Source organism: Stylophora pistillata, chromosome 1 (genome assembly GCF_964205215.1).
Source record: "Stylophora pistillata chromosome 1, jaStyPist1.2, whole genome shotgun sequence".
Lineage (NCBI taxonomy): Eukaryota > Metazoa > Cnidaria > Anthozoa > Scleractinia > Pocilloporidae > Stylophora > Stylophora pistillata.
Window position 1 is genome coordinate 42,616,017 of NC_142519.1, and position 25,602 is coordinate 42,641,618.

The window sequence follows — 25,602 nt, forward strand, 5'->3', positions numbered from 1 at the left end:
GATCATTTTTTAGTGATCTGCAATAACCTACATCTCTTTGTATTAAAGCTCATTTGATTTTTGTTTTAGCCCAGGAGCCAGATTGTTTGAGATCTTCCTAAAATGATTCATTTATCGCATGGACGTTAGATAACTTTTGAGGCTTAACAGCTATCTGCATACAGTGCCACCATACTCCCAGAAGAAATAGCATGGGGCAGATCATGAATAAATATCACAATAAACAAGGGACCCAAGATGGACCCCTGGGGTACCCATGAGGGGATAGTGCACCAGTCACAACTTGATTATGATGGATTATTCAAGGAAGGACTTTTTTGATTCTGTTGGTGATGACCTTAGAAGCAAGCCTGGAGTCAGCATTGACTAATGAAGTCAGCCTCCAGTTTTCCAAATACATTTGATCTTTACCTGTTTTATAAATAAATGCGATAGTTGCCTGTTTTTCTGAATTTTACATTTCTCCTGAGTCAAAAGAGCAATTAAAGGCATCAGTCATGAGCTCACCTACAGAGCTCCAAAAAATAATTTGTAAAATTTTGTACATATACTGTCTTTCCATTTCTAAAAGTATCCAGTGTTTTGGCACATTCTTCAAGTAGTTAATTGTCCTTCACAACTTAGTGTTTCTTCCTCTGACAATTCTGGAATGCTAGCTTGACCAAGAAAGTGATCCAACTAATCATGCTGCTCCTCACTGTTAATACTATTAATACAGATGTTTAAAATAATTCAAAGATGAGCCTATTTTTTTTCATAGTTGATAGTTAGAACTCTGTTTAGACAAAGTTCCCTAATAGATTTCCTTGTAATTGGTTTCTTTTCTCCAGACTTTAAAATACTTTGTACTTTTTTCCCCATGTTCATGCCATCTCACCTTTAAAACTTACAATTAATCCATTAGCTTTTTCTTTGTAAAATTTTTCTAACTCAGTTTTATATTTATTTTATCCAGAATACTTTTAAATTCTTTGCAAGGATTTTATTGAAATTGTATCTGAGTGACTTGGAGTTAATTCTTGTGTAGACTTTTCTCTTTATCTCACTCAGGTCTAGTAAGCTCTTTTAAGTATTGCATCCAAAAAAGCAAACCTTATATTTAATCCAATCCCAAGCGACTCTTTTGTCTGAGGATCCTTTTCCTTCTTCTTTTCATACCTCCAGATTCGTTTTCATAAATTGAATAAACTTTTCATCTAACAAAAATGATGTGTTCATTTTTTAGAAACCTGGCCCTTTTTCTAGTGTCCTCAAACTCTTGCAAATGAAGTACAATTGCCCAGTGGTCCATTTTAATGACTGCAATGATGTCTATATTTTTAATCAAGTCCTGAAGTGTATCTGGAATGAGGCAATAATCTAAGCTGCAAAAACATATTATGATTAGAGCTGCCATAGCTTGTTTCAAATTTATCTTTCTGTTCCGGTTAATTTAAGCCCCATCAGATATCTACATTACAGGTGTGTTTGTAAGGCCATTTGTTTATAAGCCCTCCTAAAACCCCTTGCAAAGGTGTATAAGCCCTGGGCTATTTAACCAGCAGTTTTATACTGTTATGCACTATTAACAATATTGTTTTCAGCACAGTACATGTATACAAATGTGAATGTTACATTTTGGGGTGAAAAGGAATATTTAAGAATTACTGTGAATTTTAGGAAAAACCTTGAGGCAACTACTATAAAATAAATACATGCATTAGCTCCCAAATAAAATTCAAGCAATCAATTAAATTTATTTTCATGCTTTAAGTTTAACATGTAAAATATTTCCTATGGTATATTAACATCAACATGTCGTAATATTAGGATGGTATTTGATTTCTTTGTCTTTTCTTGAAAACTTCATGAAATTATCCAGGGTTGTCATTAGAAGCCGGTAGGCGGCGGAAATCCGCCGGCTGTCAGACCATTTTGCGCCTGCTACTTTGTGAAACAGAATTTTTGTAATAATTTGGATATATCCACAAAGTTGTAATGGTAAATTGGCCACCGTAACGATTACAAAAGCTGACGTTTCGAGCTTTAGCCCTTCGTCGGAGCGAAAGAATTTTTGTAATATTGAGATCTGTCTTCCCAAGAAATCTTTCTTTTTGTAAATCTGAAGCTTAGTTTAGTGATCATTCTCTTGTATACTCCTGATGTTATGGAAGACAGAAAAACCTAAAAACCTATACAGGAAATACTGTACAAAAACTATCAGTGGTACAGCTAACTAACGAGTAACATGAAATGCGTGACTTAGCGAAGCACGAAACTGATCGCAATTCACACGTGCGTTGATGCTTCGAAAATCGAAAATGGATGGCCAGCGAAGAAAGCGATCTCTTCAAGATTACTTTTCAGGTCAATCGAAGAAGACGAAATCTAGCGAAAACGAGGCCGGGCCACCAAGGTAAGAAAGAGTTTCGATTGCTGTCAAATATCATAATTACGAAGCTCACCGAGGCATTTAATAACACAGATATATCTCATTTAAATATAATGGCAAATTATTGCCGATCAACTACATACTTTCAAAAGAGCTTTAAGGGCGTTGGAAAAGGAAGTTTATCAAGATCTATTTCACCTTGCTGAATCAGTTGTGTTCATTCCACTCTAAATAATTACAAAGGCAGGAAGATTCGCCTTAATTTGCCGTAAACACGTACCGCTATAACGCTAAATAATCACAGAAAGATGTTCTCTTGAGTTCGGGACAGCTAGACTTTCATTAATTGCTGCTTTAGACCCGCAGAAAAGAGCATGTTTTACGTTATCCGACGGAGACATTTAGAAGGAAAATTTCGTCATTTTGTTTACGATTTCGACAAAGTTCTTCGATCATTGTAAATTTCGTTCCAACCATACGTGGCCGTCAAAGTTGCCGCCAGATTGTTTTTTTTTAAGATCTCGCGACGTTAGCAATTGTTCACCAAATCAATTGAATTAAAATACCTACAATTTAACTTTCTTAAAATTTATGGACCTTTTCGAGTCCTTGTTATGGATTTAAAAGGTCAAATGTTTCATGTCATCGTGATTTGCAAAGCTCGTTGCATTCGGCGGGTGATTTCCAGATGTTTATCAGTTGTGATGTTTAGAGATAAGAGGAAATACTTTGATAGACAAAACATACGCCTATTTTAAATTCGGAAGTAGAACTTGAATCCAGGGGGTTTTCACAGCGAAAAAGGGGGAATTGAATTGCAACACGATGAACCAAATTTATAAAACATTCTATGGACAAAAAAAAAAAAAAAAAAACAGAAACAAAAACAAAACAAGACAAAAACGCAATGAAAGAAAACGTTATGAGAATAGAAGGCTGAAGCATTTTCGTTGTGGAAGAAGTTCATGAAGAAAACGAATCTTCATTCATTTATTGCTTCTAGAAATTGTGACCGAGAACACCAACGTTTCATCAGAAAAAGAAAGTGGTGGAATTAAGGAAAGAAACTTTCCACGTTTGTACATATTTTTGAACTGATTTTAACATCAATGTGTGGCTAAAAATGCTACTTAAATATGCCCCAGAATGCTGGAAAGTACGCCACAGAGAGTTTCGCATTTCAAAATTTTTCAGGGGAACATGCCCTCGGGCCCCCCTAGAGAGGCGTGTTGCGTAGCAACACGCTGTGCTTGCTCCGCAAGCACAATTTACTTCAGCCGCCTACTCAGTTTAGATCAGACACCTATTACATTTTCTAATGACAACCCTGATTATCCTTTCTAATATTACAGCTATTTATCTAAAATAGTCCTAATAAAACATTAAAATTGGTTTGACATAAATTGTAAATAAAATCTGTTGATTCTTTTGCATGAAGTACAATAACTTGAATTACGTTTATTGCAATGAATACTATCAATCAAAAAATGTCTATTTGAATCATTTAATTTTGGATGATGATCCAAATGGTATTTAACCCTTTCCTCCCAGAGGCAGGCTTTGACTTCATTTTATGTGGTTGCAACTTCTTTGGACAAAACACTTGTGCGTTAACATTCAAATGTAAGCTGTCAAGCAGCATTTTCATGTTATACTGTTTGTTTTTGGTGATTCTGCAAATTGAAATTCAAAGATTTCTAATCAATTTTTACTTAACACTCTTGGAAGTAATGGGCTTCATTGCAGCTAAATAATTTATTTTTTAATTATAATCTTGTTGTAACTGTAACAATAAATTGTAATGAAGTAATCCTAAACTGCAGACTTAGTAGCTGTTTGTTTTTGCTGGGTTCACAGCTTGTCAAACGTGACTAAAATAACCCTGGAACCTTTAGTTTACTGATAGATTTATTTCATTGTAAAGTGTAAGCTAGCATGCAAGTGACCGATTCGATTTTTGATCACGAATCGAACATCGCAATTTGTACTCACCACAAACTTTCAAAATCGTGGCTTTATAAATGGCCGCTAGATCCTTGTTTGTCCGTACCAGGTAGTCATGATATGTCTACTGTAGTCCCTTCTTTTAACTCCACGGCGCCAACGACTTGCTTTTCATTTACAATACTTACGCTTTTCTCGTCTTTCCGTTAAACAACGCTAAAAACCCATCTTTAGAGATGCAAAACATTTAAGAAAAGAAATAACTTCACGCACGAGCTATGAACGGAGGAAAAGTACATTCAAAGATGAGCGCCAAACGGAATTTTCTTTGTTTCGGATCACGGTCATGATCACGTGGATATTTTGGGAATTGTCATTGGCTAGTAAACGAAATCCACTGGCTTGCCCGATTGCGGTCACAAGAGAAGCCCGAAACATCATTTTGATTTCCCTGAACAGTTCTTTGAGTTTGGACGATGGATTAACCTTGGATCCATGGTTTGACGATGATATAAATAACGATGTGAACTCACTCTATGTAGAAATAATTCACAAGAATCGAACGTTCTACAAATCCACGATTTGTGGCCAGAAGTTGTGGAGGAAACAAAGACTCGAAACCCACTTGAGTTGTGTTCACGGCAAAAGGTGAGAAACAACATAGCAATCCAATCACAACTTTTAATACAACAACAACAACAACAACAACAACAAGCCCTTATTTCATCTCGAATTTAAAATAGCCAAAAAAAAAAATGCTATTATCTACGAGAAAATAGATAAATAAATAAAATGAAATAGTTATGGAGAATAAGATAAATACATTAAAACACAATATATACAATTCAGTAATTGATACACTGGCTAGGATAGCCTCAGATAGTATAAGAGATACCTAGATGATCACAGTGTACCAGTACCCAAATAAACAAAGTTTGATCGCAACATGTTCCAACACAGCCATCTCGATTCCGTAGTCTTTCGTTTCCACTGAACCAGCAGTGGTGCCAAAAGAGTCAAGTGCGTCTCATAACGAAGAAACATTTGTACAAGAGAAGGCATAGGTGGCCCAAACTCTGCCACAGGCTCTTTCACAGTGGATTATTCAAGAGTTTGTATAGTGGTTTAGTTGGACTTGCTTTTGAGCTCCGTAAATGTAAAGTTGTGTGAAATAAATAAAAGAAAATTGTCTTACCTTCATAGAGAGTAGTCAGTGCTCTCCGGTTGAGCTAACCGCCTCCCGGTTAGCTCAATTGGTTAGAGCGCTGGACTGTTGTGCAGGAGGTCGAGGTCGATGGTTCGAGCCCCGGCCGTACCAAGACTCGAGGTCTTAAAATAACTGAGGAGAATGCGCTACCTTTCTATAATATGAAGAAATGGATAGACATTCTAGTCTTCTTGGATAAGGACGAATAAACCGTAGGTCCCATCTGCTGGATCTAGTAATTAGTTAATTTGGTTAGGCAGGGGTTGTTAAAGAACCCACTCACGAGATTGCTGTGATGTGGTCTGGCCTGTTTACTGGGAATTGGGGGGAGGGGGCATCTTCAAATAAGTTTCCTTCGATTGTTTGTAAACTGCTGATGCAGTCCGGCCAAAGTCCCCCGAAAAGTGTTGTGATGCGCATTTGATCATATCCACATGTTAATTTGTGCAATATAAATATTAAATTATTATTATTATTATCATAAATGGATGTGCACATTCTGAAGTGTTCCTCTGTTTATGATTATGTTTATGTTTTATGATTTTAGCACATCTGTGGAGATGAGACATTTTGCATCACAATAGGAACTTTTATGATCATGGAATCCACGAGGCCTTGAAGGTTAGAAAGCAAATCTGTGATACGAGTACATTGGATTAATGGACAATTTAATCGACGGCTGCTTCATGAAAAAATGCTTATTAATGTTAAGATTTGCAGACTTTGTTTGAAAAATAAATTTGATGATAGACATATACATATAAGTATGTAATATATCTCTTGGTATGTTAAGGTATACCTTTTATTGAACCAAAGTTTTAAGCCTCCAAAATTACTTCTTGTCCTAAAACCTTCAGGTTCCCAGTATTGAGAATTTCTTGGAATTATTTGGATGCAGAAATTCCCAAGAATTCCACCCTTCTCAACTTATAAGTAGTTTGAATAGCTGAGAATACCTTGTAATTCATAGGAATTTCAAGTCCTCACAGAACTGGAACCTTGCTTTCCCAGAAATTCCCAGTCATTCCAAGCTTTTCAAATCAGAGCTTATTTACATTGATGGGAATTTTTTAGAACTCCCTGGAATTCCCAGAAAACTGGAAATTCAGTTTGCAAGGGCTGTTACATTTTTCAGTATGTGTTGGTGCATTGCTTGATTTTCATCTGCAGCACAAATTGAGTTATTTATTAAATACTATGATCAGATTTGCCTCTAAATTTTACCTATCAACATGTGGCTTTGTAGCTGACAGTTGGTAGTAGACTGCCCAACTAGTATCATGGAGGCAGGGGTTCAAATCTTTTCAAAGCATGAATGTTTCTGGTTTATTTTCTGCAATTGTTTTAAAATAAATTGCACTTTACTTGTGAGGATCATTTCTTGGGTTGAATTTCATCTGCATGTCAAATGAAATCTATTTCATTAAAATTATGGCTTCCATAATAACTGAACAACTTGTTAATGTCACCATTTGCTGAAAAGGATCTGAAAATTAACAAATGGTAAAAACCACAGCATACACTGTTGAGTTATGGATGCACGCAGGAGGTTGCTAAGCATAAAAGAAGCGTAAGAGTCGCTCGAGGCGATCGCCTCGAGCGACTCTAGCTTCTTGAGTGCTTAGCAAACCTCCCAAGTGCATCCATAACTCAATAGTGTACACTGTGGTGTTTACCATTTGTTTTATAACATAACATTAACACATTGTAGTTAAAGAGTTCCCTTTTGTTTAACAAATCGTATGTGACCAGAAAAAAACAAGCGCGCACGGAAAAATAGTCTTTGCATTTGCTCACATCAGCAGCGTACACCCATGGGCAAATGGGGGACGCTAAATTGACCAATCAGAGCGCGTGCTTTACTTTGGTTATGTTATAAATTGAATTGCTTTCACTCAAGCATTTTTTTTCTTTCTGTTTGGTTTGTTCATTTGTTTTCTTTTGTTTTTTTGTTTTTTTTTTTATTAGTAGATGACACAGTTTATCAGTTAGTGAATAATAGATGATTTGGTGGTGCTTGTCTGTGATTTCTTTCAAGATCAACCTTTGGAACCATTTCAAAAGGGTTTAGGTAAGTTTAACATCTCAGAAAAGATCATTTATTTAATTAATTTCCTTTGAAAATTGTGGAAATCCTTAACATGGTCATGAACATCAAGCCTTGAATGACTCTTGCTGAAATGGTGTTGAAAGAGTATGCAAGTAGTCAGCTGAAGAAATGATTTTCAATTGTAGCAGTCAACAACAAACATATGAAACATATGTGTGAACTGCGGTTATGAGACGTATATGAGCACGATCCTTCGCAGTAAAGCACTATTTAAGCAATAGTGAAAATCAGACCTGAAAAAAATTTCAGGCCTGTACGGGATTCGAACCACTGACCTCTGCGATACTAGTGCAGCGCTCTACCAATTGAGCTAACAAGCCAACTGGGAGCAGGCCATCAAATTAATTCGACATAAACCCGTAGATGATAAATCAAACAACAACAAACATATGAAACATATGTGTGAACTGCGGTTATGAGACGTATATGAGCACGATCCTTCGCAGTAAAGCACATATGTTTCATATGTTTGTTTGTTGTTGCTTGATTTATCATCTACGGGTTTATGTCGAATTAATTTGATGGCCTGCTCCCAGTTGGCTTGTTAGCTCAATTGGTAGAGCGCTGCACTAGTATCGCAGAGGTCAGTGGTTCGAATCCCGTACAGGCCTGAAATTTTTTTCAGGTCTGATTTTCACTATTGCTTAAATAGTGCTTTACTGCGAAGGATCGTGCTCATATAAATTGTAGCAGTGGAAAACAATTGAAAAAACCATGACAGGTGTTTAATAACTAACTTACTGACTCACATGTATGCTTCAGCTGCAACTGAATTAATTAACAAAATTGGGTCCTCCACTAATTTCTTTCCAAGTTTACTAATGATGACATTATCTGTGTTTATCGCTGACAATACTTTTCTCTTTATTCTCGTCCTTGGTCAACCTGACCAAAAAATGATCCTTCCTATAAAATGCTTCATTTGAGCTTACTTACACCTTCCAAGCAGTCTGATTATTATTATATGACTTTTTCCTTCATTTTCTAAATGTGAAAATGAAGAAGCCTCTCTAAATTGTTTTGACCGTTAAACCCCTGAGGGGGACTAGGTTCTAATTTCTCCTCACAGTATCACCCTAAAATCAAAAGTAAAGCTCCAATGAGAATCAAGGAAATTCTAATCACCAATTCAACAAGCTCCTGATTGGCAAACAAATTCTTCTTGTCAGTATCATAGGAAATGCAGAGAGAACAGTGTGGAGAATATCATGAATACTAATGCTGGATTGTAAAGGGTTCATTGACAGTCAGGCTTCTTGAATAATCACTTCAGATTCACCCAGAGCCCTGGGGTCTCTTGAAAAGTTTACAGTTTTGTGTGTGACGTGTAGTTTGTGTGGTTTCTTTTAATTTCGCACCAAGGCCATGTTATTTTTACTTATTGACCACTTTCATAAATGGCTGCCGGATTAATATTCTTTTGTTTAAATTTAAACTAGCCTTTCTGGCCTCGCTTGAGATAGTGTATTATTTTGAATTTTGTACTGGAGAACGAGGCCAGAAAGGCATCATTTGTGTTCGTTTTCATACTGGGAAGGTTATATTATTCATTTAACTTGTAGTTTTTTGTATTGTTTTGTTTTGTCTTAATCTTACAATGTATTTACGTCTTTCTTATCCCCTACAGCCGGATTCAATGCTCGTAAAATGGATGCAAGCTGTTTTGAAAACCTTAAAAGCGGCCGAGGCGGCCCGTGGAAGGGTAACATGCCATATTTCTCCATATGTCCATTGAAGGGAGAATCGTCTGTAAAACTGATAAAAATAACTCTTAAGACGTTCCAGCTTTTTGCTTCCTGTGGAAGACGCCTCGTTCCATCACACGGAGGCTGATGACGTCGCCTTTCAGTAAACGAAAAAGCTAAAGATGGAGCGTACCGCGTGATCAGCTAGGTCTTCATGGACGGAAGAAAAACAATTTAATGCCCTCTCTGGCAGACATTGTTCCTGCACAGCTAAAAATACAATTTGAATTGTGAATTGGCGAGTTGTGGTGGTTTTGTTATAGGAGACACATATAAATAAATCGAGTGAACCTGCCGTTGTGTTTTTGGCTTTCTAAATCTCTGTCTTTCTGAATCAGTCAAACTGTATTCGTCAACATCATCACTTTAACTGGTTTTAAAAGTACATGTGGTCTATTAATATCTGCAGAATCACTTCGGCTTTAACGGCTCTGATTACGGTACATACGTAATAATGTCAGCTCAGGGGCTGTGATGTTACATCGTACATTAAGATATAATTGTCAAGAAAAGTCATTTTATCCCGGTGAAAGTTTAAAAAGCTTTGAAATCAAATAAACAACCAAAACTAAGCAATTTTTTTCGCGAAATAAGGAAGAGAAACACATCTGAATATGAAAAACCAGGATGAGAATGGGCCAGGGGAAGGGAGATGGGATGGTGTTACAGGTGCGCAGTGCGTGCTAAGTTTCAACCCTTCAGTTTCTCACCCTTTTTAAACGGAATTTCAACTAAGAGATCTGTCTCAGTCATTTGGATTCAAATCACATCCGTGAATCATCACCTATTTGTAATATTTCGTCCTGGCATAGAAATGCAGCCAATCAAGAACATCTATTTTTGGGAAGAAGACCTTGCATACTCCGCGGTTAGTTGGGCAGCAGCAGTTCATAGAAATGTTTACTTGGCAGTCCCTGCCGTCACTAATTTTCCCGCCGAAAATATCAAGGGCTTGGTAAATGTTTTCTTTGAGCGAACCACGTTCAGCACCTGTAAACAATATAACAAGATGCATTTCAGTCACCTTATTACTTCGAGTGTTTCTCAACAGACCATCGTTGACCGAGCAGGTCACTAAAGTTGCCTAATTCACGACACAAAACTCGGCTCTTGTTAGAAAACTGGCGGGGAGTTGCAGGAGCTTACATAGTGAAATTCCACCTTAGCCAACCGCTTTTCGGAGATTATATTACCTTAAAAGCTGAAAAACCATCTGTTAAATCTTACCACACGTAGACTAGGAAAGCGAAGAGGGAGAAAATAAGCTCTAGCGACATATGGCCTACGTCAAAACTATAGAAGATCGTACAAGTTCACTGACTGATGTTGATAGAAATCATTTTGAACTTAAAACCAAATTAGGGGATTACAAATGTTTCATGGCAAGGATATCATTTGTTACTTAATAAATGCCCACGTAATTAGTAGGGCTGCCTTGGTAAACCTTAGTTATGGGATCCCACATTTTTCCTTAACATGCGAAACATTTGTTAGGCAAGAGTTTTCCACGGTACACCGCGACCACACTCGTCCCTATCTTTTTCGCAATCAACTTTAAAATACAGATACATTTCTGTAGCAGTGTTCACCACGAGGGAGATACAGCAACATGGAGTTAATATTGGTGGGCTGTGCTCTGGTTTATCTGAAAGGTTTTGTGTCAAGGCCAGGTCATGTGTAATACTCTTGGCCAAGGCACTTTACTTTAAAATACCTCTACACAACCAAGAGTACCGTACAAATGGGTGGTGGCGTTACTGTCAGGGAGACCTCATGCAGGCCTAAGATGACATGCGTCCCATTCATTCAGATCAACTCGATACAGATTAGAATCTACAAGTATTTTCCTTAAGTTGAGCGGGTGGTATATGTCTTCGTGGGAGTTTTACCATGATTTGTCGTCTATATCCTGCATCTTAGTCATTGTTGAACCGTGGGACGATCTCACTGGTGGTCGTTCTCATATTGGCCCCAGGTGCGGCCTGCAAAAAAAGCCATCCCCCATTTTTGTGTGCTGTGATTGCTTAGTGAGAGGAGGTGTGTCTGGGGGCGTAAGAGCTTGAATAATAGCGTGATCAGTACAGGCGTGAATTTTTTCGCGCTCCTCCCCTTTCACGCTCGGCGACTCACACTTCGTGCCCGCCTCGCGATCGTCTCCTCTCGCCTGAAAACGTAAAACAACACGCCGGTTTTGCTGGCTATGTATTAGCTACTGTATGAGAATTAATTGTTTATCGTACAGAAAAAAGGTTTTCAGCTGTTTTTTTTCTTTTTGGTCTGAGAAATTGAAAAGAATAAACCATTGAGGAAAATGAAATGCTGAATTGGGTATATGTTTATCTTTTCGGAAGAGACGTCCACGAAGCAGATTTTTAAACAAACACTGAGTTTAATTACGTTTTAAGTTTTTGTCAAACTACAACGGAAAGAAAATATATACATTACAATATTTTACAGATACAACTAACTACAGGAGTCACAAAAGTTACAAGAAAATCACTACACTACTTACAATTCTGTGCCTTCTCTTCTGACTTTTGAAGCGAGGGACGTATCTATTTATACTTTTACAAAAATATGTAAAACATGTGTATTATGCAAAACAAATGCTCCATTGACATTTTGACAAGTTCTTCCCAAAAATCTAATTATGATCGCAAAATCCTTTGGTATTTAAATACTCACAAAACACGTGGAGGTAAAAGTATGATTGACTATTCAGTTTACTACAGTTTTGAATATTTAATTCGAGAGATAACGACCTTTTGATAGCACTTATAAATTAGGAGTATTACATTGATAGCAAACTGAACTGCGAAATGTCTTGCCATGAAAAATTTTAAAACTTTCAATAACCAAAAATAATATATTCGAGAGCTAGATTAATTTTTAAGATTATGCTGGGTGGAAATAAGGACTCTTGTGGCTAGCAACGAAAACAGGCTGAACTTTATTTTAGTTTGTCTTCATCAAAACAGTTACATATTCAACTTACCTGTTAAATTGTTTTAAGGCTACTTGTGCCTCTCGATAAAAAAAGACACTTTGGCTCTCTCAAATGAACTAAAAATAAAACAGACTTTACGTTTATCAATTGCTTGCGCAAAGATCAAATACCAGCTATAAACATCTGTGTGGGCTTTTTATATATGTTGATGTCTGTTAGACAATTTGGTTCTGCTCGAAGAGTTCTGATTATAATTTACAAGTCTAGGCTGCTTATGCTTATGGCCGAGCTTCTCTCGCTTTCTTCAGTTGTGACTTTGTAGTATATCTGTTCTTTCGTGACTGAAATGGTCTCCCATTCAGGGGCGGATCCAGGATTAAGTCCAGGGGGGTTCGGGAGATTTTGAAAATCAGGTCTTTGGAAACATGATTTTTGAGGGAAAATTTTGAGGGAAAATTTAGGGGGTTCGACTCAACCACCCGAACCACCCCTGGATTTGCCCCAGCACTGTACTATTCTGGGCAAGATTCACAGTTTACCAAATATTTCTACTGTATAGGAGGTAAACGACTGCGCCGAAAGCCTTGATGCCACTAAAACCAGGACAACCCCAACTGAGACAAGCATTTCCCCTAAAATTTCCCATTCATTTCCCTTGCGTTCACTTAAACACACACGTGCGTGCATACGTAAGCTATAGGTCCATGTTCAATTACTTAAACTCGTCAACAAGCCTGATATCCATATGAAACGTCCCGTTAGCTAAACAATCATGAAAAAGTTAGGCGAACAATAATATGTTTAGCGTTAGGTTCTTTGGTAGGAGAGAAAGTAAATTAAAATATTTCAGTGATGTCTTCAGCTCGATCATGGTTTCCCACAATTTTCGGGCAAAAAGAAACATTGTAAACATACCCAACGATCTTTATCTTACTTGATTTCGCGAGTACTTTTTTTTTACAATTTCTCGGGTACCTAATTTCGCGATTTTGGCGAGACAATACTTCGCAGCGTTTTATTATCGCTTTTTCAATAGGCAAATATTTTGCAAAATGTCTTAACATTTAATGAAGATGATTACTGGATTCTCTGTTCCATAAGCCAAATCTTTGCAAATTAACCTCATTTGACAACAGAAGATAGAACATGAATAGAGGTTACCCGTAAGAGCAATTAGCCATTTGTGTATTTGTTGACACATATCTTGTATATGTTGTTTTTTCAAATTTTGATAATCTTTTTTTCTGCGATTTGAATTCTCCAAAGAGGATTAGATATCGCTTGTTTATATTCTGCGAGGATTTATTCATGCGTGGGTCTTTACTTTAGTGATTTATTTGCAATCGCAAAAATAAAGATCCCCAAAATTAAGTACGAATAAGGTAGTCCAGATTATAAATAACAAATGGTGCTTAGGTGTTTATTTTCTTTAATACTGATTAAGATATGTTACCCATATAACAATTTTCAGCAAATGCACTTAACTTTAGACACTGAATCTTAAAATCGATTTACTGTTTACGAAGTTGAAGGTATGTCACTTTCGATGTACAGAGTAGGAGGAAGTATCGGCGTGTGTTAAAACTTCCTTTCCAAAATAAAAGTAGGGCATTTGGAAAGCTGATTATAAAAGCTGAAGACACGTCTGAAAACTCGTAAAAGAAAGGTAATATGATTAGAAAGGCTAGAGGCTCACTTCATTTTGAGGTGGATATTCCCCCAGCTCTGAAAAATTACTCACGCCATTTTTTAGCCATAACTAGCTAGTGTGAGCATTGTTTTTCTCTTATTTTTTTTCCAGTTTAGCATGATTAAACACGCTGAAAAACTCCTCTTCAGGAGCTATGTGAGATAAATATATGTCGAGCCTCTATGTTGGTAGCTTACGTATAACCCCACCGGCTTGAAACATCTGTTAGGGTTTTATTGATGTATACACGAATAAAATATTTGTTCTGTCATTAAAAGCGACTGTGGCATAAAAACACTTTAGCAGAGAAAGGAAACAATCCCCATTCAGGTAATCTTGTAGTTTTCTTTTGTTATAACTCTGTTATTGAAAATGAGTCAAGTAGAGTTTTTGCTGTACTGCCGGAGAAAAATAAGAGGAAAAACCTAGGGTAGAAGAACGAAACGTTGTGCGTCGTTTCCTGAGCAATTGACCTCTATGAAAAATTGTGACGACAACGAGTTTGCAATTTTTCTGTTTAAATTATTACTCAGCCTCCAAAGGAACTTAATTACAAAAAAAAGCTACATAGAATACTTCTAGAATTGAGATGGGTGTGACTGAACATTTTCTTCTATCACCGTGAGCGTCAAAACAGTGGTAAAATAGTAGACCATGAAAATGTGCCGGATGTTGCTAAAAGTCTTTAATTACAAACGATGTTTAGAAAGAGCATTAAAAATTCAGAAAGTGAACAATTTTTATTGCAGGAGTATCAACCAACCTACACAGGGCTAGCGTCATTTTGAACATGTGATATAAGCAGCTAAAACACTCCTGAAATAGTGTAAGGTAGAAATTATTTCGCTTATCCATTCAAACGTCTGTCGAAGGGTGTTTGGGTGCTTCGATGGGCAAAATAGCGTAAACATCATCAGCCTACTGTAGCCATAGTGGCCAAAGGAACGCTTTGTCGTTAAGGCATAAATGTCCTGGTTCAATTACGAGACGAAGAAAGTAAGATTGAAGCCGGGGTGACCCTGAACCGCAACATAGACAACGTATAGATGTACTGAGGTGCCGAGGAGAGTCATGCAGATTAGATAGCTTTCAATTTTAATACTCATTTGTTTTCTTTTTCCAAGAAAGATGTCCATCAACAGCATGTGGACTTTCACTTTTGTTTTTGGTAAGTCGGTTACGCTTGTTGGTAGAAGACATGTGTAGTTTTAACGAGCGAGTATGAGGCGAATGATTGTAGTTTGGGTATCAGAACAAACGTAAGTGTGATTTGCCGAGGGTAAGCTTGGATTAATTCTACCGGTAGGATAACAACTAATAGGCATTGTTTGAGGTGAGTATTTTGTTGGCATATTCGCGTAAACTTATGGGCAGAACCAAGGGAATAAGCCTTATTATCTATAAGCAGAATAGCTGAGGGAAAAAATCTGTGAGATTCATCGGCTCTAATTGTATATGTTGACTTTTTCTGTTTTTTTGTTTAGTTTTGTTTGTTTGTTTTTTTCTTCTTCTTTTTTTATACAGGCTCGATGCCTTTTTAGCAGTTCCTTCTATTAATTAATACGAATAAAGTAATGATATTGTATTTTATAATTTTGAGGAGTTTATATTCTTCATAAATCAGCCATTAGTGATAAATGTTAGGCCAAGTATATCAGCTATATTTAGGAAAAATACACATGATACAAAGGGCCGAAGATTTTTCGGCCACTAAGGGTAATTCCGCGCAAATTTTAACCACAATTTAGATAAGCATTGCAGGCTGGCAGTACAACTTTTTTGAAGAAGGAAGTTATTCAAACCTTACCAGCGGCATTTAAGACAGTTCCAAACAAGAATATCGTATTTTTGTGAATATCATTTGTGAAATCCATGCTTACCTCATAGATCATCAGTGACATCGTTTGAATCAAATGGCGCAGCATGAGTCGATTGTTAATTAATGACGTCGGAGTTTGACTTGCTCAGACACTGGTTTGTAAAAAATAAATTCCTCTCATATTACAGGTGCACAAGAAAAGTACTGGGAAAATTTCTTCATGAAGCTAATCTGAAAGTTTATGAATAGTTTACATTATCTTTTACGTACACGATAACAGAGACTTGAGAACGAGATAAACAACCATTGGCCAACTTATTGTACAAAGGGTATTCACTTATTACTCTATGAAATTATTTTCTTTATAATAGCTGCGATAATCACAGAAGTTTACTCCAGGCAATATACGATACGAGACTTTGATACAACTCAGGTCCTTCAAGTGGAGAAAGGACAATATGTGGAAATAAGATTTCGCGTCTGGAAGCCCTCGTTGTCTGGAGCACCTTGTGCTGATGAGGAGTATCTTGAGGTCCGTGATGGTTATAATCAGTCTGCCAATCTACTGGGTGTATTTTGTGGAATATTCAATTCTGATTTTACCCTGCGATCCAGTGGACATAACATGTGGTTAAGATTTTCAACTCAGCATGGATACCGGTTTCTACCTGACTCAAAGTATGAGGGAAAAGCAAGGAATGAAAGAGGTAAGATTTTTCAGGCTTAAATTTTTTCATTTTCTTATTGGTATAATTCCTGCCAGTAAGAATAGTTCATAATTTGTGTATTTGTTGGTAAATATCCTGTATGTATGTTGTTGCTATTACAAGTTTATTACATCCATTGTGAAATCACTGGTGATCCCTGTAATCTGATTGGCTCTAATTGGTGCGATTTATTCACAAATTGCACCATTTTTTGCTTTAAATCGCATCATTTTACGGTTGACTGAATTTTTGACAAATGACCTCAAAGTCTTTCTGTCTGTATACAAAATAAGATGTAAAAGCGTTTCTGGTTCCGCTTTTTATTTAAAAACCGGCTCAGAACTGCATCAGTAGAATATTTGAATTGACCAAGTCCTGTATTTGGGCGATTTCAAAATTGATGTAGTAAAGTGGTAATTGAACCTCGTGTCGTGGAATTTTGGTCTGAAATCATACTTGTGATTTCAAATTGAACTCGCGCTGCGCGCTCGTTCGATTTTGAAATCACGCGTATGACTTCAGCCCAAATTGCACTCCACTCAGTTCAATTACCATTATCAATCATTTTTTTCTGTGTTGTGGATTTTCTATGGGGGACTTAATTTCGCGTGACTGAATTCTGCGAGGATTTTTTATGCGCAGGTCTTCAACTCCGCAAATTTGAAAACTTTAATCTGGCTTCTAGCCTGAGATAAAAAATAGTGTTTGGGCGCCTATTTTCGTTAGAACAGATTATGATGTTACCCTAGTAACAATTTTCCGTAGATGTACTTAACTTTAGACACCGAGTTTAACTTTAGACACCGGTTCTCGGTTTTGGGAAGATGAACCGCCTCCCGGTTTGCTCAGTTGTTTAGAGCGCTGGACTGTTGTGCGGGAGGTCGAGGTCGATGGTTCAAGCCCCGGCCGGACCAACACTCAAGGTCTTAAAATAACTGAGGAGAATGCGCTACCTTTCTGTAATATCAGGAAATGGGTAGACATTCTAGTCTTCTCGGATAAGGACGAATAAACCGTAGGTCCCGTCTCCTGCATCTATTAATTAGTTAATTTGGTTAGGCAGGGGACGTTAAGAAGGGGACCTACTCACGTGATTACAGTGATGTGGTCTGGCCTGTTTACTGGGAATTGGGGGGGAGGGGGCATCTTCAAATAAGTTTCCTTCGATTGTTAGTAAACTGCGGTGCAGTCCGGCTAAAGTCCGCCGAAAAGGGTTGTGATGCGCATTTGATCATATCCACATGTTAGTTTGCGCAATATAAATATTAAATTATTATTATTACTATTATTATTATTATTACTGTTATTATTATTATTATTATTATTGTTATCATTATTATTATTATCATTGAGCAAAGCGGACACGCTTTGAACATGTCCTCGGTTTAAACGTCATTTTGTGCTTGGATTGAATTCTTCTTTGAATTAATCAATGGGGAGCTCCTTTATATTGTTCGAGGCTATTTTTTGTTCACGGTTTTTGTTCGTTTTACTCGCTGGTGTGGTCTGTACGTTCTGCGGCAAGGATTTTGTCTCGCTCGGCCGCCATGCGTGGCGCTGTAAACATAGAATTACTCAAGCAGAGCGTCCTTCTACTGGAATGGATGAAGATGCGAAGGAGTCAGTCGCTGCAGATCCTTCCCCTCGTATTTGTCTCGTGAAGTGCTGCAGTGGTAGAGTTTGCAAGGGTAACAGAGGATTGAAGATGCATCAAAGGAGTTGTAGAGTTGTTTTGGATTTAAATTATCAACTTCATGCTGACCTCGATAATGCCACACTTACCGATCAAGAATCTGACGATGTAGGTGTTCCTTCCATGGCCTCTAGTGTGCCATCCCCTCAACCTCAAGATCATTGCTTTCTTAATATTAAAAAGGGAGTAAATCTACCTAAATCTGAGGAACAATGGTTAATGGCAAACGAATATTTTAAATCCAAATTGTCTCTGAATCCTCCAATCACTGTTCAGAATCTCAACTCAAGTGTTGAACTTCTGAACGACACTGTTTATGACTACTTTTCTGATAATTTTGATCAAGTTGCACAAGCGCATATTGAAAACCTGATAATGAAATACGAAGGAAAATCTAAAAATGATCTTAAGAAATCCCTTAAAATCTTGAAGCGAACGCCGACATCACAGAAATGAAATACGTATCTCACTTATTGCGTGACAAACTGCGAGACAACACGTCACGTCAACTCAACACTGACCTGATGAATCATGATCATTCCATCTCCAAAAATTTCTGGGTAAATGTCAAAACGATCTTTAGCAAAAAAGACGAATTCTTCCCTTCGTTTTCCATGAACGAGTGCTTTGATTACTTTACAAGAACTCTTTCGTCAGTAAATGCGACTAAAGTTTTCAACCTTCCAAGCTGGATACCTACTTTATCAGAACCTGTAATTCCGTTTAACCTTGAACCTCCAACATATCAACAGATCTCAAATGTGATAAAAAAAATTGTAACACGTGCTGTTTGTCTACTATCGGGAGACGTAGGAGACGTTTAGATTGTCGTGATCAAGCACGTCTAAAGAATGAAGTGAGGATCTCAATACACTCACTGAAGAATCATGCGGTCATTGTATCACAATCAAGGGTCAGGTGACTTTTGAAATAACGAGCTATTGATAACATATTGTAACAAAAATGAAGGCCTCTGGTTCTCCTTGTCCCCTAGATCAACTGTCAATAGTTTGTTTCAAACGATGTCCTTTTCTTCGCACTTACTTATCTGAAATCATACGCACAGCTTGGTCTACTGGCTCCGTCCCAAGCGAATGGAAGCGAGCCTGCACAATCCTTATCAATAAAAAGGAAGACACCAATGACCCTGCTGACTTTCGTCCCATTACTTTACAATCTGTGCCTTTAAAGGTTTTGACCTCGTGTCTTCGTAATGCCATTTTCAACTTCCTCGCCGCTAACAACTACATTGAACAGGAAATTCAAAAAGGTCTTTCTGGAAATTTTGAGCATACTGCTGATATCATTAACAAGCTCGTGCCAAAAAGCGTTCACTCGTCATTACTCTTTTGGATCTTGAAAGCGCTTTTGGTGAAGTTCATCACAACTTGATCCAAACCGCTCTTGACTACCACCACATTCCCGATCATATTAAATCACTAGTGAAAAGTCTTTACACGAACTTCACATTGAACCTCTATTCTAACAAATGAATTTCGCACTCCGTTTCTATCCGTCGGTCGTGGTGTACTCCAAGGTGATTGCCTTAGCCCACTTCTCTTTAAATTGTGTTTTAACACGTTTCTACAGCATATTACATCTGAAAAATACCGCCAGTTTGGCTTTTCCCTCGAGTTCTTAAATCCCATTGACTAGTTTCAGCTCGCCGACGACGCCGTTGTCATAAGCGGTCAAGAAACAAACGAGCGAGCATGAAGTTTTCAGTGCATGATATGGATGCCTAGAGGACCATTTCTCTTTTTCTAAATTCGTTAACCCGCACAGCGAGATTTGTTATTCTTATGTTTGTGGTCGGTTGCTTAAAACCTAGCAGGCATGCAAACGATATACAATGTGCAGTTACAAAACACAACCGATGCAGAAAGACAATCATCTATCTCATTTTGCACTTTGTTATTGTATCTAAATATAGCTTAAGTGTCTTAATTCTAAATTATCGCTCAAAGTAATTTGTGATAAGCTTAAACCAGGTTTAAAAAAATCTTAGTTCTGCATTTGATGATTCAAATGGACATGAAATCAAATGACTTAACTCACCCAGACTTGGCGAGAAGATTGTCTGCCATTGTCGAATCCCGTTTAAGCTATCGATTAAGCAAAAACCACTTTACGCGCTACGAAAACGTTTTTTAATCACTTAATGAAAAGCAGAAGAGCTTTTTATGGTTTTGAGTCAATAATTTATCTCCTATAAACAAAATAACAGCATATTTCTGTGGCGTCCTACCTTCAACCTGAAAAGTGGCGTTCTGGCGTCTGCGACGTGACCACGCGAACGTCATGACATGTGCAGTATGTACATAGTTCCTCTAATGACTTCCGGTAGGCGTTCGTGACCTCAATAACGTCTGGTGCTTAAGCTCTCTACGATTTTCAGTTCGCCGACGACGCCGCTGTCATAAGCGGTCAAGAATCAGAAAATCAACACCTAATTAATCGCTTCATATTATGGTGTAATTGGTCGAACATGACGATCAGAGGTGACAAATTTTCTACTTTTGGAATACGGAAACTGTGCACTAAATCTGTCCAATATTTACCCAAGCTGTTGATCAATGGAGTTCTAATTCCCTGTGTGGAAATGGATGAATCATTTCGTTACTTAGGTCGCTTCTTTGACTGCAACATGTCTAGTAACCAACACAAATCTCAATTGTCTTCTCTTGTACAAATCTTGATGAATGACATCGATATAAAGCCACTGCATCCTAAACACAAACTTCTTCTGTACAGTCGCTATGTCCTATCGAGGTTGTCATGGCATTACACCATAGCAAATATATCCAAAACCTGGATAACGCCACATCTCGACTCTGCAGTGAATGACTACATCCGAAAATGGCTTGATATTCCGATATCTGGAACAATGAGCAATATTCTCCTAGAAAGCAATAAATTTGGTCTTAATATTTATCCTCCCTCTATCAAATTTACTCAGTGCCAGTCAGTTCTCCGAAATTCATTAAAAGAGTCCCCAAATGATTCCGTGAAAGCTCTCTGGAAATCGTCAAGCTGTCACACTAATATTCAATATGATGTGCAAAAATTCACTAAGGAAGTTCTTAAGGATTTCCGTTGTAATCAAGAGGATAAACTGCAACACCACCTAACATCTCAAGGTTTCTTCTTCTCAAATGTTATCAAGTATTTATTGTGTCATCTGTTAGTTCTATTTGGTCAGTGGCCCAGTCTCATCTACCGAAGAACATTTACAACTTTACCATCCGCTACATCAACAATTCTCTTCCTACACGTAGGAATTTGGTAAGATGGGGATTATCACAAAGTCCTGATTGTTCCTTTTGCCTTAATCCTGAGTCACTCCTTCATTTTTTCGCTGGTTGTCAAGAATACCTTGATCGCTTTACCTGGTGACACGACTCAATCCTTAACTTCATTGCCAAGTCCCCTCAACCTGTAACTAATGTTAGCTCCTCAATCTATGCAGATGTTACTAGTTTTCTAAATCCCTCAATAATAACTGGTGAAAATTAACGCCCAGATCTTCTTTTCCTAACCCAGTCCAAGTGCCTATATGTTCTAGAATTAACAGTTGGTTTCGAATCTAACTTGTACAACAATGCAGCACCTAAAAAAGAAAAATATCTCAACTTGACTAACGAAATGAGTAGAACTGTCAGATGTGTGAGGTTTGGAAATCTCTCCATGAGCTCCCTTGGCCTTTTCTCAGATGAATGCTCTACGTTCTTAAAAATGATGAATGACATAGGCATTGACAAAAAGCAGCAACTCTACATAATCAAGAAAATGATAAATATAGCTATTGGAGCAACATACTACGTCTTTTGTTGTAGAAATAGGAATTGGGATAACCCAGATTTGATGCAATTTTGATTTTTGTGTGTGTGTTGAATAAGCCAATCTCAAGCAGCATTTGTAAATTGCCTATACGTAGTGAGATTTACAATTGTACATTTCAAAACACAAATAAAGTCTCCATTATATTTTTCGATGTACAAATCTCGACGTCTTATTGGGTTTGTGTTTGTGTTTAGTTCCTACAAACCTAATGGATGTGGCAAAGACCCAGTTCGTCCTGCTCAACCATTCTTCATCTTTGTGGTGCCCGGCGGAAGGTGGACCGGCTCCTCGTATTGTCTGGAGAAGGAATGGTGCTGTTGTGCAGAACGGCACTGGTGTGCGACTCCGAATCACTGTTACTAAAGAAGAAAGAAATACAAAATACAGCTGCGAGGTGGACGACCATGGTCAGTTGAAGAGGATTAACATCAGTCTTGTTGTCGAGAGTAAGTTTCAGGTTACATTTTACTTTAAGAAGAGCTCAGCTGTTGTTTATGCTTAAATTAACCTTACGATTTGTCTTTAATTTGTTTTAGAGTGGAATTGTCTACAGTTTTTATGTAAGGGTAATCTCACAAATAATATTTATCAAGTAAATCAATTTCAATTGCAGCGTAGTTTCATATCTCGAACAAAAAAGTTACTCGCTACGTTATTTTTAATGATTTTGCGTTTAATTGCTGTGCAGGTTACTGGTTGCTTAGAGCGGCGTTTATTCGTATCATTAACGAAAAGAGAAGTACATGTAAAAGAAGACTTTGTCCAAAAAAGGCTAAGCTTTTAAATTTACTTTAGTGTAAAAAATTACTTCTCTGTTCGAAATGGTAATAGCTTTTTTCATTTCTATTTCACTCTTATTTTCGATTAACGAATTTGGAAGTGAAAGTGAATGATTTATTGCAAACATGTTGCATGCGAGTTCAAAGAGTAAGCCCATGTTTCTCACCAAAACTAGACGGTGAATGACATTTTGAAATATGTTTCTGTTTTGTCCTGTGTTTTTCTTTGTTTGAGTGTTACTCCTAATGGCCGTAACCAGACTTCAGAAAAAGACAAGGCAAGTTTCGGGTCTGACATGCCCCCCCCCCCAGAAAATGTTGAAATCTAGAGGCTCAGAAATACCCTCTTAAGCATTTTCTGTGGCATTTTTCTCCAGAAAAGTCAATATTGTGCAAGTGTAGAAGTTCACTTTCTTATTGCTGAGCGATGCTGGTACCCAAAAAGAGGCCAAAATCAAGACGAGGCAATTGCCTCGTTTTGCCTCATGCTAGCTAGGACCCTACTCCTGAGAAAACAAATTGACGAATAAAGTTAGTAAAATCTGCGGCGTTTCACTGGGTAATTATTTTGTTACACAAGCTACTTGAAATAAACAAGACTTTTTCATTCTCTACAGGCTTTTCTTAATCAAGCTTAACTAGGTATCATAAGAGTTTTTTCGACAATGAAACTGACAGGCAAATGAAAAAAACGCCATGAATCCAGCTTTTAAATTCTCAAAGCCCTGAAATCTAACAATTGTTTATGCTCCATAGTAATCGATTTCAGGTATAAAATTCTGTGCGTTTAGGGCGAACCTCTCGAAAGTAATCTTCGCCTTTTAAGAAAATCTGTCCGTTGGAAAGAAAAGGAGACAGAAAGTATCAAAACATTCATTATTGACACTTGGTTTATTTGTCGATTAAAAAAAAATTTCCCTCTCAACCTCCACATCAGCGGTCTTGTGCGATTGTTTTTTTATTTTGTGGCATTTCGTTTTTTACGTGCAGTGGTTTAATTGGTTGTTATCTCTAAATGCATGACAATTTTCAACCTCCTATTTGTTTCAGTGGTGTTCTATGGTGGCATTAAATATCGCAGCTCATGGAATCGACTTTGATTGACTTTTACTTAATTTCTTTGATTTTAATGAATGAGCACGATATAAACTTGCATAGATCTTCATCGGCTCGCCTTCCGTTCAAGGTCTCAAACTTCCTCACGGGCGAAAGAACGCTCTTACCGTTGTATTGTACTGGAAGTCAGATATGCAGTCTTGGTACCAGTTTGAGGGGAAACGATCTAAGTTAATCGTGCCTTGACCTCTCTCGCTCCTCATTGGAAAGAATCCTACTAGGTCTGAAATAATGTGATTACTCAACTTTCCTATTCTTGGCTTTGCTCTGATTTCTGTTCATAATCAAGTGACTGTTTACGTGAGTTAAAGACGAATCTGAAAATAAATTAAAGTTTATTAATTATAGATCTTTAGCGATTGACTGCGCTAAGAAACTTATCCAACTAAAATCGATTATGGTGAAGCTATTCTCTTTATCTTTCGTGAAAAAGTACGGTGAAAATAATACTGCCTGCAATTGGCAAAAACCTTCTGAATCTGCATTTAATGTTTTTCGCTGTAGTGCCAACGAGGACTGTGGTGATCAAATTATTGAATATCTGAGTCCAGGTATTCGCAAAATTGTTCCGAATTGCTAACTAAAAAACTTGCCAAGGTCTCAAGGCGACGTATATGAAGGTTTCTTCTGAAGTCAAATAGAGTCGAGTCCCGTTAATATTCTTATCAAATAAGGGACAAAATTACTGAGTTATGATTGGTCAAGACGGAGAGCATTTTTTCTTAATTTTTGTAATTGCCCCGAGAAAAACTACTTGAAAATGATTGGCTGAAAATCGCTTAGCAACGGCTGCCAAGATAAAGAGATTTCTGTTTGCTTTTTAACAATGGCGTCCCGTTTTGCGCGAGATCAGTAAGAAAACATTTTGCCCCTTATATTATAAACAAGTAATCACATGGTTCCTCGTAAAATTAAGGATTAATATCACTTGTGTTTTCGGAAGTTGCAGAAATTGCCCTCGTCGCTGCGCGACTCGGGTAATCTCAGCAACATCCGAAAACACGCTGATATTAATCCTTAATTTTACTCGGCCCCATGCGATTACCTACACGTATGTCATTCTTAGTAGGCGCGTGGTGTTTAAGTCATGATCAAATAACCGCATAAGAGATTTAGTGCGTGTTTTTCACAGACCGTCTTACTGTGAGTGAGTGAATACTTTATTAATGTGTCAAGAGATCTAGCTACCAAGCTAATTGGGGACACACAAAAAAAGATAAAAAAGAAATTTTTCCTATCTACAATATTTTAAATGATATTCGTATAAATATATACAATATAATAAAATATAAAATCGGAGATAAACAGACAATCATACACAGCTAAATGTATCAATCACATGCATGTAAAATTTAGTTAATAAGAAGCTATTATGTAATACAGGCATTGCATTTGCATGACCCATCCAAAAAAGGTTCGTAATATTAATTCTCCTGATGGCTTTCTTGAAGGCTTGAAGACTATTTTTTCTTCAAATATCTTGACTTATTTTCCCCGTTAAATAGAGGCCTAGATATTTAACACCGTGTTTCCCATACTTCACCGTCCTGAATCTAGGAATGGGGAATTCTCCACATCTTAGATTATAGTGTTTATCTTGCTTAAAGAAAATTTTACAAATGGGCTCAGGT

At 37.4% G+C, this 25,602-nt stretch overlaps 2 protein-coding genes across 3 annotated transcripts; both read left to right on the forward strand.

Moving 5' to 3' along the window:
- The first annotated feature begins 4,412 nt into the window (after positions 1–4,412).
- On the forward strand, positions 4,413–9,672 carry LOC148742635 (uncharacterized). 2 transcript variants are annotated; one of them, XM_088757926.1, is made up of 4 exons: positions 4,413–4,963; positions 6,070–6,143; positions 7,494–7,593; positions 9,260–9,672. In XM_088757926.1, exons 1-2 carry the CDS (start codon positions 4,662–4,664, stop codon positions 6,104–6,106), a joined length of 339 nt encoding a protein of 112 aa, XP_088614052.1. In that variant the 5' UTR covers positions 4,413–4,661; the 3' UTR covers positions 6,107–6,143; positions 7,494–7,593; positions 9,260–9,672. The 2 variants fall into 2 exon arrangements, with proteins under 2 accessions (XP_088614052.1, XP_088614047.1); XM_088757921.1 differs by having other exon boundaries at positions 4,419–4,963; positions 7,491–7,593.
- Positions 9,673–15,141: 5,469 nt separating this feature from the next.
- Positions 15,142–16,766, forward strand: LOC148742636 (uncharacterized). The gene is made up of 2 exons (XM_088757876.1): positions 15,142–15,182; positions 16,205–16,766. Exons 1-2 carry the CDS (start codon positions 15,143–15,145, stop codon positions 16,558–16,560), a joined length of 396 nt encoding a protein of 131 aa, XP_088614002.1. The 5' UTR covers position 15,142; the 3' UTR covers positions 16,561–16,766.
- The last annotated feature ends 8,836 nt before the right edge of the window (positions 16,767–25,602 follow it).

Coding starts and splice junctions, on each gene's coding strand:
- LOC148742635 (XM_088757926.1), top strand. CDS start 4,662: ATGATCACGTGGATATTTTGGGAATTGTCATTGGCTAGTAAACGAAAT. Junction 4,964..6,069: donor AGTTGTGTTCACGGCAAAAG/GTGAGAAACAAC, acceptor TTATGATTTTAG/CACATCTGTGGAGATGAGAC.
- LOC148742636 (XM_088757876.1), top strand. CDS start 15,143: ATGTCCATCAACAGCATGTGGACTTTCACTTTTGTTTTTG. Junction 15,183..16,204: donor GACTTTCACTTTTGTTTTTG/GTAAGTCGGTTA, acceptor TCTTTATAATAG/CTGCGATAATCACAGAAGTT.